This window comes from Mya arenaria, chromosome 10 (assembly GCF_026914265.1).
Source record: "Mya arenaria isolate MELC-2E11 chromosome 10, ASM2691426v1".
NCBI classification, from domain to species: Eukaryota; Metazoa; Mollusca; class Bivalvia; order Myida; family Myidae; genus Mya; species Mya arenaria.
This window is the reverse complement of record NC_069131.1, coordinates 40302089-40323283: the sequence shown is the minus strand read 5'-3', so window position 1 is coordinate 40323283 and position 21195 is coordinate 40302089. Positions and strand designations below refer to the sequence as shown.

The 21195-nt window shown below is 34.3% G+C and overlaps 1 protein-coding gene across 1 annotated transcript; it reads left to right on the top strand.

The window, feature by feature from the left end:
* Positions 1 to 15235: 15235 nt before the first annotated feature.
* On the top strand, positions 15236 to 20077 carry LOC128204700 (multiple epidermal growth factor-like domains protein 11). Its single transcript, XM_052906101.1, has 5 exons — positions 15236 to 15326; positions 16184 to 16312; positions 18677 to 18800; positions 19046 to 19101; positions 19691 to 20077. Exons 1-5 carry the CDS (start codon positions 15236 to 15238, stop codon positions 19858 to 19860), a joined length of 570 nt encoding a protein of 189 aa, XP_052762061.1. The 3' UTR covers positions 19861 to 20077.
* Positions 20078 to 21195: the final 1118 nt, after the last annotated feature.

Below are 21195 nucleotides of genomic sequence, written 5' to 3'. Positions count from 1 at the left end.
TACTCTTAATGGTAAGGCATATGTAAGAATTCCAGTGTATTTGAAAATCTTTTCTACAGTAATTTATCGATTTTTCGAAAGCGGTCGAGCAGCCATAGATGATAAATCTGACAACTTTCATTTTAAAGCAATCAGTCATTCAGCCAAAATTCATTGAAGCGATTATAATGTAAATGATTCTGCACAGTGACGTCACAGATTGAAGTACGGCAGAAAAGAGATTAGCGTCAATCGCATACACAGATGCTTTGTCGGGGAATAAATAACGGTTTTTTAGTTGTTTAGTCGTACCAGAATGCGGCGTTGAAGCACAAATGCGAAATGTTGTAATGTTTCATGGCTCAGCCCTTTACGACATGTTCCGTGTGAATTGTAATATCGCACACGTGCGGCTCAGTTGCATGAGTTGCCTTAATCTGGTCAATCATTCCATTGTACCTTAATAATGTTGTAATTTAATCTAAGCTTAAAAAAAACTGCGCAAATTAGTCTGACATAAGTTATTTACCTTATTCTGAATTTAAATAGGGGTTGTAACTTTATCTGACATTAAATATACAGCGTATCTTAATTTGGTTTTCAATAAGTCTGTACCTTAAGCTGACTTTAAACAGTTGTTCAAAATTCACACTTAAAAAAGTATTGTACCTTAATATGACATTTACTAGTTTCATTTAAAACGGAATTCACCAGAACTTGAAAAGCTTTAAATAAATTCTCGCCATTTTCAAAAGTTAGATCGAAAGTTCTTCTTTTGGTTGTCTTTCCTTTTCGACCCTGCGATATACTTTGAACAAAACACTACATATATAAACCGTATCGGACGATTAACAACATTGTTTCTAGAATTGATTTCCGTTTTGTGCATACTCGTACACTATCTTAAAGGCTAAATAACTAAATTATAAATGGCTAAGCTGTTACTTTATACAATAATTGGTTAAGTTTATGTTCACCTATTCTGGTTCTTAGCTGCTTTTAAAAATGGTAAGAATAATTATTCTTGAGATCCTTTACCGAGTATAAACAAAGATGAAGAGCAAGAGAACGTCCTAGTAAAGCGAAAACCCAAACCCTTTCGTTTAAGAGTTGGACACTGTTTACGATTTAGAGGGCCCTTACCCTTTATAGATAATTTCACACAACACGGCAAAGAGGTAACGATTTAGATCGACAAGATCTTAAAATAAATTAAACAAACTGAATTGAGACATGTTTATACAAACCTTGTTAATTAACTTAACACATAATAGACAAATGTATGGCGAAGTACCTCACCTTTCTTTACAGCGTGTAATATCCTATTTGGAGTTTTTTAAAACCTTTCACTAAATAACATTTGCAAATAGTTAAAACAAACTACATTCGTTTTCCATGTGTTAAAACCGCGATCATCGTGACAATACACCTTGGCAAAAAAAGAATATCCGCATGCAGCTAAACTTTGATCAAATGTATATGCTTCTATAGCAGGTTTATATTCAATGCACTTCAGTACGCGTATAGGTTTTAAATGTCTTTGAAACTGGTTAACGATTACTGTTTTACCCTATCCATTCACTTGCTGGACGTTTAAACCCAGCGTTAAGCCATTATATTAAACTTTCTATCATGAATTGATAATTTGTCTACTTGTATGAAACTTCAAAACAGAAATTAAGACTTCTTTCTGAAAATGTGACAGTTTACGACGGTATTGAAATAGCGTTATGTTACGCAAAATTTGCTTCAAACTTGTTGGCGGTGGTTTAAATGTTTGAAATACAAATGTATATATCGTCAACTTAGTGCAATAACTCAATAACTGCATATAGAAATATGGAAATATAATCAGATATTGAGTTCTTGCACTTAGAAGTCGATATGGTTTCATTTAAAGTAGTGAAATATTGGCTTTATCGGCGTGTTGGAGATATACACAATAAAAGTGGAATCGTGGTCACGGTGTCGAAAATATTCTTGCCGACACCTTGCACGAGAAAATTCAGAAAACATTTCAAAAGGGAAATGTTTAGTTAACGAGACAAAACTTTCATGACAATAAATGGTACAGTTTGTTCTTTTTCATTATTTACTGCTCAAATAAAATCATCACTTTATAATTCCAAAATATGCACTATCGATGACTTCGATCTTCCCTGTTCAGTGATGATGACATAGTTTACAGATTGCTTAAACTAACAACAAACTTACATGACATGTACCTAACATGCCTTTTGTCTATCTAACTGTTAAAAGATGTATTTGTCTAAAACTGTCCTTGTCCGCTGATGTTGATTAAACGTACGTCGTTTCCCTAATTAACCCAAAATTGAACAATGAACGAAAAGAAAATGGCAAAATATTTTTCAAATTCTTTGCAACCCTTGTTTCCCATTTCAATCTTGAAATCACTCAAAATTAATATTACTACAGAAACAGAAATTTGATTGCCTCCACATGGCATCAACAAAACAGCTGTGAATATCAATGATACAATTAACATCGAATAAGTCCAGTAGTCGAATATTAAAAAAATAATCCCTGTTATAAGAGGCACGGGACAAAGGCTCAAACGTCGTAGGAGTATTTGAATAAAGAACTACCGGACTCTGTCTCAGTAAGACTGGAAATTGAAACAACATAAAATGTGAGTATTGCTCTTCGCTATTTTCTTAACCTTATGTAAATAGCATTTGCTTTTTAATGATTTCCTTGCCTTTTTGCGATTTTGTGTTTATGTAAAAGGCAGAAAGCACGAAAATTACTGAAAAGAATAGCTAAAACCACTCGAAAAATTCGCAAAAGCAATCTTTCTATATATTTGGCCTTTATTTTTATGATTTCTCGCTTATCACGCTTTTCAGAGCTTTCAGTGCGAAATGCCGTGCTTTTTATAAACCAAATTTGCTTTTCACTGCATTTCCGTGCATTTGGCCTCGCTTTTCCATGGATTTCAATGTTAAAGTGACATTCTTTTTCAATATCAATACATACACATGTATAACAAACATAAATTTTGAGTGATAAACCTTAAACTACTTACTAAATAATGCATTGTTGAAAAATATTAACTACTAATAACAAGATTGTAGTCGTGTATTTTATAGATGAAATCGCAAAAATATTAAATGATTGGTGAATGCAAAAAGATTAACTATGATCTAATATCATGTCATAAGGTAGAAATACCGTGTCTTCTGCACCTTTCGTTCAAATTTAGCTTGGTATCGTTCATAAGAACCATTGTTTTCGACATTTATTCATCCATTTTTGTAAATCAAAACATTATCATATTAATTGTGGTATTTCTTATTTGGGAGTAAGAGTGCATCTTTAAGTCATACCGGAAATTTCATACATCAATTCAATAGTCTAAACAAATACTTTCCCTTGATAGACCAGGAAGTAAAATATTAATATAAACTGTGGATCTCATTCATTCAAATTCATTCGACTAAGATTTCACTGTGCAAAGGCACAATGGTTATTTTTTTAAATATCCTAATTTCAATATAACATATATTTATCAAACATATTAAGAACATTTACTCGTTGATTGAGCTATAGTGCATGCAGTATATGTTGTATTTCAATCATTTAAAAGAGAATTGACATTCCATATATTGTTTACCGCTTTATATTTTTTTAATATTTTTTTTAATTCTGTTATGAAATGTACAGTACAAGAAGCGTATCACTTATTTGTATGTATAGGTTGATATTGCATAAAATGTTGGGCTTTGCTGCTTCGAACTTTAAAAATGGGTAGCATTTTTAAAAAGCATTTCAACTGTTTAGACAAAATTTGTGAATGAACGCACGTAGGAGGGAGATGAAACTGCAATGCGTAAATGATGAGGCATTTAAGACCACGAGCAGACTACACGGGTGCGATGGCAAAATACATTTGTCGAGTGTTTGGTAAAAAGTTCTTTTGTTCTATTGCAATGCAATGCAATATCAACTTACTGTGTTTCTGTACAGTATGACAAAATTAAAGACGACCCAGCATATTCGAATAGTGATATCAAATATTTAAAAGCACATAACGATTGAGTGCATATATCGATGTAAACCATCGTTTTCATCATTATATGAAACCTAAGCCAAGCATTTATATGCGTCTACTTAAAACCTGTATGTCATCCGTATAATAAATACCCGTTTATCAGACAGCCTTGGAAAGTGTACATGTATACTCAAGCAAAACATATGATTTACAATACCCACTCAAAAAAACTCCCATGTGAACATCGAATATCTTGAACCATTTTTATTACGTCTTAAAACTTCATGGACTAGATTTGCTTTTTTCAATTTTTAAAGCATGCAATCAAGTTTTATGTAAGATTTGTGATGCATTAGGTTTAATGAAAGTACACAGGTGAAAGCACACATAATGGAATAAGATAAAATCAAAACAAATCAATGAGAGTTCGCGGAAACCTGCCTTGTTTATGTTTCATATAGACTAAGCATATATTGCTTCTTCCATCTTCAGTTGATTTTAATAAATTGCATTGAAATCGTACTAGTTCCCATAATTGAACACTAATTTCGTCTCATTTAAAACTTTAAAAGATAATTATCCAGATATTACAGACTGTATACCCTCCTGTGTAATAATAACAAAGTAAATATGTAAAGGGTCGTCAAAAAAAACAACGACATTATTGAATAATAGGTTACTCATTATGCCCATAATTAGCTCGTGTAAGGTACAAGTTTTCTAGATGTACAGTTTGCCCCTTATCCAAAATAACCATGAGTATAGTCTTTATAGAGGGAACTTACAGAGCCAAAATAAGTAAGTATGAACTATCTAGGTTTAGGATCTGTGTACCGTGGATGTGTAAGAGTTACGATTATGACAATACTTAATTGAGTGAAACTAGAGGCTTCGAACACGTAGGCGTAAACGTGGCATCTGAGTTTAATGCTGGTTTATACTTGTATTTCGGATCCCTGACACTCGCAGAAATATTTCCTTGTTCAACGTCATTTTAATATTGTACAATACATGAATGACGTGGATTACAAAGTGTAACCAAACACATATACGTAACTGTATGACCTTAATGACATAGTGCACAACACGTACACGTACGTTAATGACATAGTGCAAATCAAGTACACGTACCTTTGTGACATACATCACATCACGTATACGTACCTGTATAACATAGTGCACATCAAGTATACGTACATGTATGTCAAAGTATACAACACGTACATGTTAGCTTATGACATAGTACACATCACGTACACGTACCTTCATGACATAGTGCACTTTATGTACACGGACCCTATATGACATGGTGCACAAAACATACACGTACCTGCATGACATGGTGTACATCATGTACACGTACCTTTATGGCATAGTACACATCACGTAAACGAACCTGTATGACATAATGAACAACACGGACACGGATCTGTATGAGAAAGCGCAAATCACGAACATGAACCTTATTGTACATAGTCCAAAATACGTACAAGTACCTGTATGGCATAGTCCACAACACGAACACGTACATGTATGACATAGTGCCGATATGTACACGAACCTGTATGACATAGTCCACAGCACGTACACGTACCTGTATGGCAGAGTGTAAACACGTACACATACCTGTATGAAAAAGTGCAAACACGTACACGTACCTGTATGAAAAAGTGCAAACACGTACACCTACCTGTATGACATAGTGCAAACATGTACACCTACCTGTATGACATAGAGCTCATCATGTAAACGTATCTATATGACACAGTGCACATCACTTACTCGTACCGGTATTACATAGTGTACATTACGTACGCGAATCTGTAAGACATAGTCCACAACACGTACAAGGACCTGTATGACATAGCCCACAACACGTACAAGGACCTGTAAGACATAATCCACAACACGAACAATGATCTGAATGACATTGTGGACAACACGAACACGTACCTATATGCAATAGAGTAATCATCTACACGTTCCTTTATGCCATATTTCAAACACGTAGGTGTACTTGTCTGACATAGTGCACATCACGTACATGAACATGTATGAAATAGTGCTCAAATCGTACCTATATGACATAGTGCACGACAAGTACACATACCTTTATGACAAAGAGCACTTCACCTACACGTAGCTGTATGACACGACATGTACAAGTAACTGTATGCACATCACGTACATGTTCCTTTCTGACGTAGTGCACATCACGTACATGTTTCTTTATGATATAGTGCACATCACTTACACGTACCTCTATGGCATGGTGCACATAAAGTATACGTACCTTGATGATAAAGTGCCCAACACGTACACGTTCACATACAAGTTTTGGTTTGAATACTCTTATATGACTGTCAACAAAGTTCTTAATACCGTTCGTGTTCAATCATAAAACTCAAACAATGCACATATCTACTCATTATTGAAAATGAAACTAGTTGGGTATCATTATGTATAGTTATCATTTTGTATTTTTATTTTTTAACAAACTGTTCAACAGGAAAACGTGACGAATATTTATATTTAAAAGGGACTCTCGCTAAAATTAATATCTTGTGATTACTAGTATCTTATGTTAGTATCTTAACAATGAAAGAGATTTCAGTAAAATGTTCGCTTTTTATATTTTGGTCAACAAATTTGTGAGAAGGATCTTTTTTTTCAATATGTGCAAAAATTATTCAAGCTTAGAAAGTAGTAGACACTTCGATATGATAACGTTAGGTGTTCTGTTAAACAAAACAAAAACGTTTTAGCTCGTAAATGAAAACTGTGTTATAAGATGGAATGTATCATGTTGGACATTGTTTTCTTTTGTTTTGTCAACACCTTAATTTCCATTTAAGAACTCTAATAAGTCGAAGGGGTGTAACTGTTACATAACTACCGTGTGGATGAATCACAACGATATTTACTGATACCGTATGTTATTTATTGGACGTTGTCCTTGAGAAACATGATGCAGCATAGATACGTCATCCGTATCAAATGGGTCAAATGGCAGCCTTTTAAAATAGAAATCAAACAAAACACTTGATTGCTAGAAAAGATCATATGACGTTTCCGGTGATAATTATAACCAGTTGAGTGATCTAAACTGTAATAATATGATTATATCTATAGGGAAAATTGAATCATATAAAAATCACACACACGATCAACATATAATGTAATTCGATACAGTATGAAAGAAGATTGTTATAATGATAACAAACTTGATAAGTTTGAGTAACATGCTCGATCGGGAGAAATTACTGGGCTCAAAACCTTTTCATATAATGTCCTCGTTTATCTCTATTTGCGAACGGATGTGAAAGGAGGCGTTAGACCAGGAAGAAAAAGAGCTGTGATCAGTGGTACTATAAATGCCCATAATTCGTTTACCGGTAGCCTGACTCATTTTGAGATATTACAGTATGTAGGGATGGCTTACAATAAATTAATGAACACAAAGTCCCAAGTATTTATCCATACTTCTATTTTTTAAACTTGCAGCTTGCTTGGAGTATCGTCATTTCTTAATGAAAATATTTTCTCTTAAGGTCGATTTTAGGTGACGTAAAAGCTGCACTCTCACAGATTGAACGTTTTGACAACTTTTTAATTTTTGTCTTGGAACAAAACAAAATTCCATGGATATCCATGGAAACAAGTGATATAAGACTGCTGACAAAAAATTAGACCACAGATTTTTATACTGAAGTTCAAATATTAATGTTTTATGCATTTTTCTTAAACCGTTAGTAACGTAGCGGTTTAAGCCATTAAACATTAATTTCGAACGGAAATATGCAAATCTGCGATCTCATCTTTTGTCAGCAAACTTTTATCATTGGTTTGCAGATACGCAAAAATTGGCTCTTTCCAAGACAAAAAAAAGTTTTAAAAACGGCAAATCTGTGAGCGTGCAGCTTTAATGACTCGCGATTTCTCTTATTCAAACGCATCCTTCATGCTACTTAAGAAAACACAATCTTAAGGATGTTGTAAATATAGTGTTTATATACTTATATATCCTTTATACTGTCACTTGTGCTTATTTTGTATCTATTATGTATCATGTTTGAACTATTGAATCCATATCTAAAAAATAAAACAAACTTATTCCTATTTTTTTAGCATTAGACACAACCTTTCTCGCATAAATGATATATATCGTCTAATCGTCAATCATACGCATTTTTCTGGAAATGAGTAATTTAATTCCTTTGGATAAGAACTCTATAAGCTTGCTTTCGTTCCAATCCATTTCAATATTATAGACAACTTGTGTGTGTGTGTATATTCTGTGTAGTTTGTTTGTATATGTTGAATAAAATATGTTTAAATCAATATAGTGTTTGTATTGAATTTTATTATTGCACCAAATATAAGGGCAGGAACATGAAAGTATTTGATTTTTTGTTTTCTTTCGTAGCGAAGGCCAAAACTTTCCTTATATTATAAGTAACAGACATATGCGCTTTTGACTCAGATTGATGTAATTGTCCATAAACTCATTTTGTATGTAACTATGCATAATTTACATAAGGATAGTATGCAGGTTGGAATTGCCTATTGAACTCATAATTTCACAGCACAACTACAATCATTACGTATAATTGAAATAGTCCACATTTTGAGTCGAACACATTAAAATTATCATCACGAATTGACCACTCAGCTGAATCTAAATCGTCTTTATGGCTTCCTGAACGGTACTTCACATTATCTGTGAAAACCGGAACATTTTCCCCCACAAAATTGTGCAGGTATCTAAGCATGATTCAGCGTACATGGAAGGTAGAACTTTTTACCTTCTCTGTATCAGTCTAAATCCCGTGTACTTTCGAATGTTCTACTACATTATGTACTGTAACGTGTGAAATCGTTCCCGATAACTCTTAACACTTAGGCTCACACCCGGGAGCCTGTCTTTGATATAGAAACCGTCTCTCGCTAACATAGTAAACACAGTCATGTCTAGGAGCTTACCTCTGAGACGCAACCGGTTTTGCGCTATCTAAGCGCATCTGCCCGATTCCGGGTGCTATGTTCGAATAAACTAAGCAAGTATTCGTAAAATACCTCTCTTCCAAGAGAAAACCATAACAATCACAATTTGTGCGTGAGCTGCAATCCATTGCGTCATCTGATGACGTCACATCCGTACTGACTAGTAAACCCGAGGTACAAATATTGTCATGATAGAAATCTACACGTTACCAAACACTACTTCGCTTACCACAAATCCGCCGTTACCCAAACTGCTTGCGTCTGACCAAAGTCTAACCTCAGTCGTCTTGTCATACACCAAAGACTTGCTTTATGTTCAATCTTCTAACACTTTCATGCCAAAACGTCAATTCATTTAAAGCGTCTTGTTTACCTTGACTAGGTCTACTATCGATACAACGATGCAAATATCTGATCATTCTACAAAAGATCTTACCGGAAGGCTTTGTTATGAAAAAATTTGGCCAATGATGCCTGCCAAAAAACGCACTGTGACCAGATCCAGCTTATCGCTTGCGAGCAAAAACTTTATTGAGTCTATCGCGATTCTAGCCTATCTATCCGTTCACAAAATGATCTTATAGTTGATTAAAAGTCTAGCGTGGGACCTTATCAGTTACCGATGCGATTTTGATACCAATTGCCGTCATCAAGGAACATAATAATATTGTGACTCTTAAAGTTGTAATAAAAATATACCTAGCGGTGGAAATACCGAATGACAAAGAAGTATATACATACCACTTATCATCCCAACATAATCCGAGATATATACAATGATCTGGGAATATATCAATATGGTGATAAACGCTTTTTAAATCGAATGTGAATATGTATGTGCCTTTTTCAAATAGAATTTCTGCAACCTAAATATCCTCGTATTTCATTCTAAACAAATGCAAAAATTTATTTATGTGTCTACAATCTGATACGAGTCTTGGCATATTACCATTTATAGTATACGTTGCTGTAAGAGGATACATTATAATTATGAGGTTTCCCCTTAACCCCCGAAACACCCCTTTTCAACCAGCGAACCTATTTTTCAATCTAAGAAACTTGGATGTGATCTTGAAGATTTATTATTTCTCAGCTCGATACTCTCTGGAATCACACCAAACGGTAACCATTAGTAACCACATAAAACTTGTACTGATTATCGGACGTTTTCGACCACTAACGTAAGTGTCTCTTTAAACTACCAACTGGAGTTATAACATCATTACTTATGCTATCTGCTTTCAAAGGGTTAATATCTATAGAAGCACTAACTTGCCTCTCCACTTCCGGTTGAGTATGTACGTTATCCGAATGATTCGTAACTGAATATTTTACATCAATAACAAAGCAATTCATAAAATCAGTTATCTTGTCATTCTGCTGTTATGCGTGCACTCAATTTTCCAATGGCCAGACTTCCCACACATGAAACATAGTCCAGGACGCTGCTTGCTCGTCTGTGCGGTATACGACGCCTGTTGTAATCACGGCTGCTGTTCCGGTCTGCGTTACGGCCGTTTTTTACTCGGCCACTTCTTGTTTGTCGTCGGCAATTGGTATTCGGAAACAACACAGCAACCCAACGCTGACGTGTCTGCCAAAAGCATCAATTTTAGCGGTGTTTCAGCAATTTGGTAGCTGAAAAACACAACACATTTGGCATGATAAAGGGCTACATGTGTGTTACTTATTATTTAAACATTTGTCTATGTATCAAGATACACAATGTTTTCCATCTGATAAATGTCCATGAATGTGGTCACTATAATACATGTTATGTACACAGACAAATTGTTATCAAAAGTAAAAACATATCAATGTTATGTTTACCTCGAACATAGCCTCTTAGGCGGCAGTTAAATTTTGCCCCTGCCGTTTCAATTTTCTCTTATACCCTTGTATTAATCTTATATTGTTCCTCGTATTTTTTTTCTTTTAAATGTAGGGACGTCGAGACAAGACGAGGGTTTTTCACTTATCTCAGTAATCATCCCGCTGATACTTCCGAGTAACTCCTGGTTGAACTCATCACTTCCATGATGTTTTGTTCAATATTTTGGTCCACAACTTCGGACGTCGCCATGTTTAAAACTAATAAAAGTTAACCGTTCGGATCGTTGTCGAGCGTAGAAATAAACGCCAACCAATAGCCTTTGGTCACTTGACTTTTACATCCGATTTAACCTCGCAATAATACTTGCGAAGTATGTAATTGCTTTGAGCAAAACTGGATCATGTTGATGTAAAACATTGCGAAAGTGTTCTTATTAAATAAAATTGTTACATACGACCTGTTATGGGGAACACACTTTTCAGATTAAGACAGATCATTTCTTTTTCTAGGATTGCTATTATTAAAGGGCTGTACTCAGTATGAAATAGCAAATAGAAAAAGAAAATTGCCGAAAACTGACATAAACTTGGAATCGATGTGTACTCTGCATTGAAACTTACTAATTGAAGTACCACAAAGTTTACAATTTATTTTTCGCAGTTTTTTCGTATTTTTCCATTAAAAATGTAAAAAAAGAAATAAGGTATGTTCACAGTGCCCTATCGATATCAGTCCGCCGGAAAAAGAACGCAGTAACGTAAGCCATATGATAAATGTTTTCGACTAAATTTGGTAGGTTTTCCTACGGTTTATAAGTAGTAGATTTCCTCACTTATTTTCCGGTTTCTTAGAAAAATAAAAAATCATTTCATTTCCCGTAGATCTTCGGAGCTCGTGTCACCTTGGTATGACAATATAATTGGCTGTTTTCTGTTCCGGTGATATTTGAAATACACTGACACAATGATTAGATTATTGATTATCCATATTAGCTCTTGATTATGTCCGGGCATTATTTATTAATTATTTAATGCATACAATGATATTTTGATCCAATCACCCACTTACATGCATTTCAGACAGACATACGTTAGTATTACTAAACAAACTGGAAAAAATAATATCGATCATCAATCGCTAAGCGCTAATGAAACAGTTTTCCGAGCAATATTATTTATTCTTTCTCGGTAAAAATAGTTGAATCATCCAAAATACTAAACTCTTTTAAAGTCCTTTTCGTTAATTCATGGTTTAAACCGCAATTCAAATCTTGAGTACCTGGTGTAAGCGCAAGTTTTCTTCGTGTAGAAGGTGAACCTTTGTTGATATTTAAAATATTCCGTCTTCAACCAATCAAAACCTTCATTTAGTTATTGAGGAAATTTTTTGTCCTGGCATAAAAAAATATCGCACAATAATATTTGCACTTGCTGACAAAATTGCTTCCCTAGGGTCCCGCCACACCCTCCGACAATACACCAATATTTTAACACATACACAACCCCTTGCGAACAAATCTACTCAATCAAACTCTTGCAGAGAAATGCAAAGACACCAATAACTTACAATTATTATTCGAATGGTATGGGCACATTTCATAAATATATCACTTGAAACGTTGAAAATAAACATGTTTTGACTGGTAAGACAAAGTTTTGAGTTTTTTGGAAAGTTAAAAGCAGAACATTGTAGCCAATATATCAGTACAGGTAGCGCCAGAACAATTTCGTTTTATTACATTTTACTACACTACTCAAAACAGACATTTTTTCCGTGTATGCATAATTTGTATTGTAGTAAATGGTGATCTTGTCCAGGGGATTGAGCTTTCCTATCACTTATTTGTTTTGATGCGAGCATTATAGAATTGTGTCTTACTCTGCGCTGACGTATGATGTCATTGTCTCCACCACCAATGTGACGAAGTGTTGTCCGGGCTTCATAAGGGATGATGATAACTGTGTTAAAGGTAAAATTAGTTTCAAGTCTTACTTCGACTACATCTCGTTTGTATTAATATGTTGTATATATACAAGAAACATAATTGAGTATTTGGTTCTTTTAGCTAGTATATCAAACTAGAAATTCGTGAATTGAAGATATCGACTGTTTTGCCTCTAATTAGAACGATACATTATATTATTATTCCTCCCTTCTTTTGTTTATTTGCAATGGTACCTACTTTCACACTGTCACCAGCTGCCGTCAAAGGCAGTACGAAACCAAAACGAGTCTTACTGCTTTTAGTTAGTATACAAAGGCCATACATTTTCTCTAGAAATGTAGGCAAAATAACCGTAGTTTTTGTTTATTTCTTATGTATGTATAGAAGATATGTATTCAAAATTATTACTGTTACGATTGTTTGTGCTTATATAAAGGAAATACTGCGGTCACCAAATTAAGTAGAGAAGTCCTCAAGCTGTTTGGTAAAAACAAAATGACTTCCTTGAGGGAGATTTTGTCAAGTTCCATAAGAAACCCTCGACTCAGGCCACGGTCGAGAGTGTTCCATCTTGTTGACAGACTGTCCCTTGCAGCAAATTCAAAGCAACTTAATGAAGCTAGCTCAAACTAACAGTTTAATATTCATGTATATGGTCAAAATGTTGGAATCTGATATATGAAAATTTTGACATGCAATATACCTTACTAACATTACTAACACATCTGATACAAATCGTATATGAACTTTGTAAAGTGAATTTTGAGCAGTTTAAAAAAGAACACTTAAAGACTAAAGCATGTTGAAGTATTCGGTTCATCTGTAAATAATTAATAAATCATTTGGTCAGAGAAAAGACAGTAGAGATGGCTTCATAATTTTTCGTGACCTGACGATACTCAGATGAAGAGCAGTTCCTTAATATTCAATGCTTGTATTTATACTCATTATTTCAAACATACTTATAAAAACATATAAAACCAACTAACGCGCTAGAAAATAACTCTTCAAAGACAATTGAACGTAGCATAGTTTTGGCTGTTTGAACAGCGTTTGTTTCAATGACGTCACTTATTTTATCGGCATCACTTACATTGTACCGTAATACGACGTTTTTTGTCCAGTCACAAACGTTTTTGTAATATCAGGGAAATTCTAAAGAAGCTACATTTACTCTATTTCAAAATGCATTCGAATGTTGTTGCAAGAATATATGCGTTCATCTAAGTTTCAATATATCATGCTTATAACACTGTATATAAGTTTCAAATTTGTAAAGATTTTATAAGATAGTTAATAATGCGATTTGGCGGTTGATTCAACATTGTCGAAAAATCATACCTAAAGTGGAATACAAATTGTAAATATTGAATAAGAAATGCTCAAATTGTAAAGCGGACTTAGTAAAATTGGTCAAAGATTGGCAATTCAAGTCCCATAATTCGAGAGCGAAAAAGTGTTATATTGTACATTGTATTTCATAAAAAAATATGTTTCCTTTGTAGAAATAATAAATGCTCAAGTTAGAGGGCAGTCAATGTTCATTGGTTAAAATTTTACAAATATCATTATCTAAAGTTAAACATTATATCAAGCTGCTGATCAAACAGTCAAGATAGTATGCCCATAAATATCGTAACAAAGTTTGGTGAATATTTGAGGAAGAACTATGAAAGTGCAGACAAAATGTTTTCGGTCAAATTTTAACAATCGAAGGAACTCTAGAATGGATAATGTATTATGATTGTTGATCGAACACTTCAAGATATTTTACGGATTTACACTATAACTAATATTGGCTAAGAATGAATAAAATGCACCATGAAAGAGTAGGGAATTCAAATTCGGTCCAATTTTGGAAATTCACGTGCCATATCTTTAGAGTGAATACATCAATCTAACTGCCGGTCGTTATATGTGTAGATCTTACAGTACAATTAACATTTTTTGATTTTGGAAGATGGATACAATGTGGTCAGAGCACACAATATGTGTTTGGGCATTTTTTTACAATTAAAGGGTCAAACCTCTCGATCTAATAGTGGGATATACCTCTTGTCCAAACACATGGCAATATATTTAGTGACCAAATTTAGAGAGATTGTATAAGAGCATTCAAGCTTCGCTTAAATACAACCTTTTAGTAGCCCCAAAATTTTGTTAATATAATTAGGCCTAAAATACCTTATTTTATTCATTTATTCACAGGGTGGTGTGCGGTCAATACATGTATAGCTTATATATACATTTGTGTCTTTCTAAATCTTAATCAATTTCACAGCAGATATAATGTTCATTCTGATGTACGACGTTCACTGCACTTCCAACTGTAGCTGCCCACAGCAAGCATTCGAGCATTGTGACCATGACAAGGGCTATTGTCTCTACAAATGGTATACTAAAATCAATCTTATATTTACAGTCTGTCCTGTTGGACATTTTGGCTCGAATTGCACATATAATGTGCCAGAATAACTCAACATGCGACGCGTCGACCGGAAAGTGTAACTGTTCAGCCGCCCCCGGGTGGACGGGATCTTTCTGTGGGAAAGGTAACGTTTTACCAGTACATACTCGTGCTATATTAATTAGGTAATCACGTACTGAATTATGTATTTGAATACAACATGTAGGTTTATTGTCAGAATTACATGATTCGTAACCTCCTTGCGTCAAAACAGTACTGACCCACGCAGGATATTTGGGCGGTAATTTTTCGAACAAACTAAATATTTCTTATATACTGCGATATAATGGACTTGAAGCGAAATGTCTGCACTAAAACGTGTTTTCATTAGGATTAACGATAGTTCTACTGTAATTTCAAAATAAAGATAGTCCTTTTGGCATCGCTGTTAAGGTTTCAATTTGTTCGAAATTAGATGCTGGTACTTACGGCAAAAATTACCATTCAGTATTTTCATGTCATTTTGAGATTGTGATGCTGGCATTTATTCAAGGATTAACATTCAGAATGTTCATGCTATTTTCAGATTGTGATTCTGGCATTGTTGTCAAGGATTACTGTTCAGTACGTTCAGGCCATTTTCAGATTGTGATGCTGGCATTAAAATCAAGGACAACCATTCAATGTTTGCGTACCTCGTGAATGTGGTGCTGATATTGAAATCAAGGATAACCATTCACTATTTACATGCCCATTTCAGAATGTGGTGCTGGCATTGTTGTCAAGGATAACCATTCACTATTTGCATGCCAATTCGTTAATGTGGTGCTAGGATTAAAATCAAGAATTACAATTCACTATTATTTTTTTGGGCATTTAATCAAGGATTACCATTCAGAATGTTCATGCCAATTTCAAAATGTGGTGCTGACATTGTTGTCAAGGATTACCATTCTATATGTGCATGCCAAACTCCTTTCAGTATGTAAATATTTATTTCAGAATGTGATACTGGTTCTTTCGGCATAGATTGCCAACACACTTGCACGTGTAGCGAAAACCAGACATGTGACCAATTGACCGGCCGGTGCACCTGCATGTCGGGACTAATTGGTCCAAACTGCACAGAAGGTATAATAAGTATGATACTATTTTCTGCAATTACCTTTTCTTTCGACAAGTTCATGTTGGAATTTCGACAATGATGCGCCTGTTGTTTTTATCTTCTTTTTTTTCAACGTGACTTTGCTGTTGTAATATTATTTTAGTAATCACTAGATATTTAGTAATGTTAGATGTGACCATTTTTCATATCAACCTCGCGTGCGTTTTATTTTTTTTAAGATTTTCTATGATCAACGCTTATTCAAATTGATATCAATCAACAATCACACTTAAGCTGAACGGTATGATCTAAATGCGAATGCAGTCAATTTATATATACCCGGGAATCCCGATCACTAGGCGAAGTATTATTTTGAAGAAATTTTCGCGCAGTTTATATATTACTCAATCTTTATTCAATTAGTCTGAATGAACATTTGTAGTACGATACAAAAGATACTGCATCCCAGTAGCAGGTAATAATGTTAAGCCGATTCGTTGCGATTACCATCAGTTCTTATATATGTTTGCCGTTTTCAAATTGTATTTTATAACCGTTTCGCACGATCCCTTGTATGTTATAATTGTTAATTGGAGACTTAGTTTCCTTATTGCTCCACTTTTTTAATGCCAATTCAGAGTGTACATACTTCACATATGGCGTCGATTGCGGGGAGAACCGGACGTGCATGGATAATTCAACTAAATCATGTAATCGAATAACCGGGCACTGCACGTGCATAGCAGGCTAACTAAAGTTTAAAAGTTGCATACTATGCCATGATTAGACAAGAACAAAACATAGCAAATAAGTGTATACGTTCATCTGAAACTTTTAAAAACATGAACATATTGTTGTGAAATCTGAATAATTTATTTTTTATCGGTTTTCCAACTTTTTTCATTAACATCTTAGTCTTCCGCGAGAAATACAGTGGAGCCAATTGTCAACCTTATGTTGAGAGTGAGGAATTTCAACAGAGATGAATCATTTTCAAATGTTGTAGCAATGTGAAACAGCCTCAAATCCTCCTAGACTCTTTTGTGATTGGCATTAACAATAATTACAGTCGAAATAAAATCTAACACTGAGTTAAGTGTTAACGTATCATTGCCAACTTCTTGGAAATCCAGGGTCTCGAAAGCTCGTTTACTCAGTAAGAGCAAATATAGTTAAATTGCTCCAACGAATTAGTCAATCATCAGCTCTGTATGTTTCCTACATATATATTTTGGATAGATTCTGCTGTTTTATATGAGTATCTGATTGTAAATTAAGCTTAATTATATTTAATGTACTATGCCAGTGTTATTAAAGGTAATCCTATCATAAGCCGTTGTAAAATCGTAAACATCCAAGTTGATTATGTCTGTTTATAACCCGAATTTGCTATTAAATGAACAAGTGGACAAGATTGCTCAGTCAGTAGCGCTTTTAAATCATACTGTGGGGTCAGTTTTTCGAGCCCCACACTCGTTACATCTTTTTGCATAGGTAAACCTATTTGTATATGAAACCGATCAGTATTTGTACGAGCTGTTATAAGAATACGTACGATAATGTGACACTCGAAATTAATATTGTTTTGTACATATACGTGTAAACGACCGATTTTGTTCGTGTATTCCGATACGTGAATTGCCCATAATCAGAATAGAACAGAACAGGTAATACAAATTATGAAATACTAGTATATAAATAATATGAGTAATACAATTAAATATGATGAGGATGAAAAGAAATATCGTTAAACCTCTGCATACAATAATGTCTACCTTGAGTTCTCACTTGAAATTAATCAAAACTTATTTGATTACGTCAATATAAACTAAGACGAACAGGTTTAAAAAAATTATATTATTCAAACTTACTACTATGGATCCTTTCTATTCTTAATAAAAAAATATATATCAAGGTATCTTAAAAATGGTGTTTTTGGTTGTGATTCCATGATTGTTGTGATTGGTCATTTTTTTCGATTAGTGTTTGTTGCGACGGTTTTATTGAAATAAAAAGGTATTCAAGTCGATGTAAGTAAGGTATGGATTAACATATCAAATATTATTTATGTTTTTGCACACACTTGATATATAAACAGTGCAAAATATCATTGCATTAATAAGGACACGGTAATATAATAAAATGGGTTAAAATGTCAGAACACGTTAATTCATTCCTTGATCAGTTCGCAGTTTTAAACATTAGGCTAATCATGTATCAATGATGCGTTATTTTGTCAATAAACCACCGATATAAATTGAATATCATCAACCTCCGATTCGCTATAATCACCTCGAGAGGTCTCGCTATACACACCATACAGTACTAAAGCTTATTTCACAATACGATTTAAAATATTTTTTTTAACAAAAAACAATTCTATATTTCAGCTGAACCGAATCATCCTGACACAGTCAAATCAAATAATTTTCCAACGGGTGCCCTTACAGGGGGAGTTATTGGTGTTATAGTGTTGGGTGTTGCTGTCGTTATAACTGTCTTTGTCACACGAAGGTTTGTTGTAATGATAATACTGTCAGCGTTATGTTACTGAAGTTGTTTTTTGGTATCAATTTGTTTTTCATCGCGAATGCCACGTTATATACACGTATAATTAATGTATCAAATTTTACTGCAGTTGTCTATGTGTTATTCTAGCTATCGTTGATCTGATAGTTAAACTATTATAGTGTTGCTTCTATTAATTACAATTGAAATATAAATACCCGTTTGAAGGTTTTTTACAATAAAATTTTCAGATTATTACGAAGTGAAGCACAAGGCCACAACGACGAGCGAGAGAATACAAACCTTGGTATGAAATACACTTAAAGTTGTATTTGTAAAATATCAAATAAAATAGTTTCGGAAATGCAGAACGCATGCCATCACTATCTTATGAGTACAGTATATATTTACTATGTGCGTTAGTAATCGTAGAAATTGGTGAACAATGACAAGTATGTATCAACATATTTTGCTCCTTCACCCACCTTTAAGTCTGCAAAAGGTATTGAAATTATTTTAATGCGTATCTGGTCTGTTTGAAGTGATTGTACGTTTGTGTCTCTCGTTCAGTGCCGATTGAGCTCTTATTTTGTACCTCTTAAAGAATTTATACTTGAATTTTGACTATCTAGCTTGTGCCTGTAATTTTATTGTTCTTCTGACTGACCTCAATATATCTGCAAATATTGGAAGTCCAACTTATTACTGAAACTGCAAATACTGTCCTTGTTAGAATGTGGGATGGACATAAGACGTATGCATTTGGACGTATGCATGGTCATCACAAAATGTTTCTTTTACTCTTCTCAGTTATACGGGATTCTCAAACACAGCCAAGAAAGCATATGTTTGCTGAAAGAATTTCGTTTAATATAACGATTCTTTAAATGTTCTAGGAGGGGCAGCGACTCAACTCGGACTATACGAAACATTGAATACCGCCAGCATGGAGGAACGTGACAGGGATACCTACGCAGTTCCATTTACGACAGGGCAAGCTGGAGTGCCAGAGAGTGACAATTACGAAAATATAATAACTAATTGCAAGCAACAGAGCAACAATTAGTCAGGATTCTCCTTCATACGCAAACACGATGATAACATCGGTCAGAAAATAACAACACAGGTCAAGAAATGCGAACTCATGTTAAGGAATGACATTATAATATTTATTGCTTTAGGCCATGACAATTGATCATTTGTTCTACGGATTTTGCCAAAAAAAGTCGGAGCGAGTGAGCGAATAAAAAACAACAACTTTTTTTTAAATTTGAGGCAATTTAGAGGCGAGCGCAAATCGAAAAATAAAAAATAAAAATAAAAAAAGATTATTTCTCACCAAATTTATCATACAATTATGTCAAGAAATGCTTTGTAATTGCAAACATAGCTGAAAAAGTTTTGATTGTATCAATATTTAACAAATGGCAATGAGATCCAGTGCTTAACTATTAACTTTAATTTAAACGTGGATATATTGTAAACAACATTCCTCATAGTAATCTGCAATTATTCGAAGACCAAATAGAAAACTATTGTATTCATTCCGTAACTTACTATCACAAAAACATTTTAGACTTGTAAGAGTAATTCATCATTTGAGCATTTCCAAATATTGGGTCAGGTCTAAATTTGAGCACATGAAAAAATTATAGTGACTTTGACATTGCAGAAGATTGAAAATGTAAATAACACAGAGAACATTTCTAAAAAAGACTATGTGGATTGAATTGCGGGACAACATAATTAAAGCAGCACCACAAATGTGGCACCGGTCATTATACTAGAGCAGATGGCGGAATAAAGATGCTTCCCTTTCAAGACCTCGCCTTGACCATGAACCTATGGTTTATAGGTCCGTGCCTTGAAAAAGAATATCATGACGGCATGTAAGGAACAGGCAACTGTAATCACAGGCCAATTTACTGGACGTTCGGTCCAGCCAACCCCTGGTTAATCCACCGCAGTCATCCGGCACCGGAGGGTAAAAACACGGCCTATTTCCCCGGCTATCCCTGGTATACCCCCGGACCCAGGGTGGGGACATTTAAAAACATTTACAAGTCCTTCTATTTTTATCTGTTAAAAGCAGTATGAGTATAAGAAAACTGAGAAATGCATTGTAGAATTTAAAAAATAACTCACGAAAACATGTCAACAAATATCGGCTGTTTTGCGGTTATCCGGACCTGATTTTGTACTGACACGAGGAAATTTTGGTCGCGAAAAATGTAAGGCATTGAAAAACCTTCAAAAAAGGCGAAGTCGACGTTGCAGGTTTAATTTCTATGTAAAAGAACGTCAGAAACAGAGAAAATTCAGAAGTAAACAAAAAAGTAATTTGCGCGGCCAAAAAGTATGTGCGGGAGCAAAAAAAGGGTGTTTTCTTTTTTCGAATTTT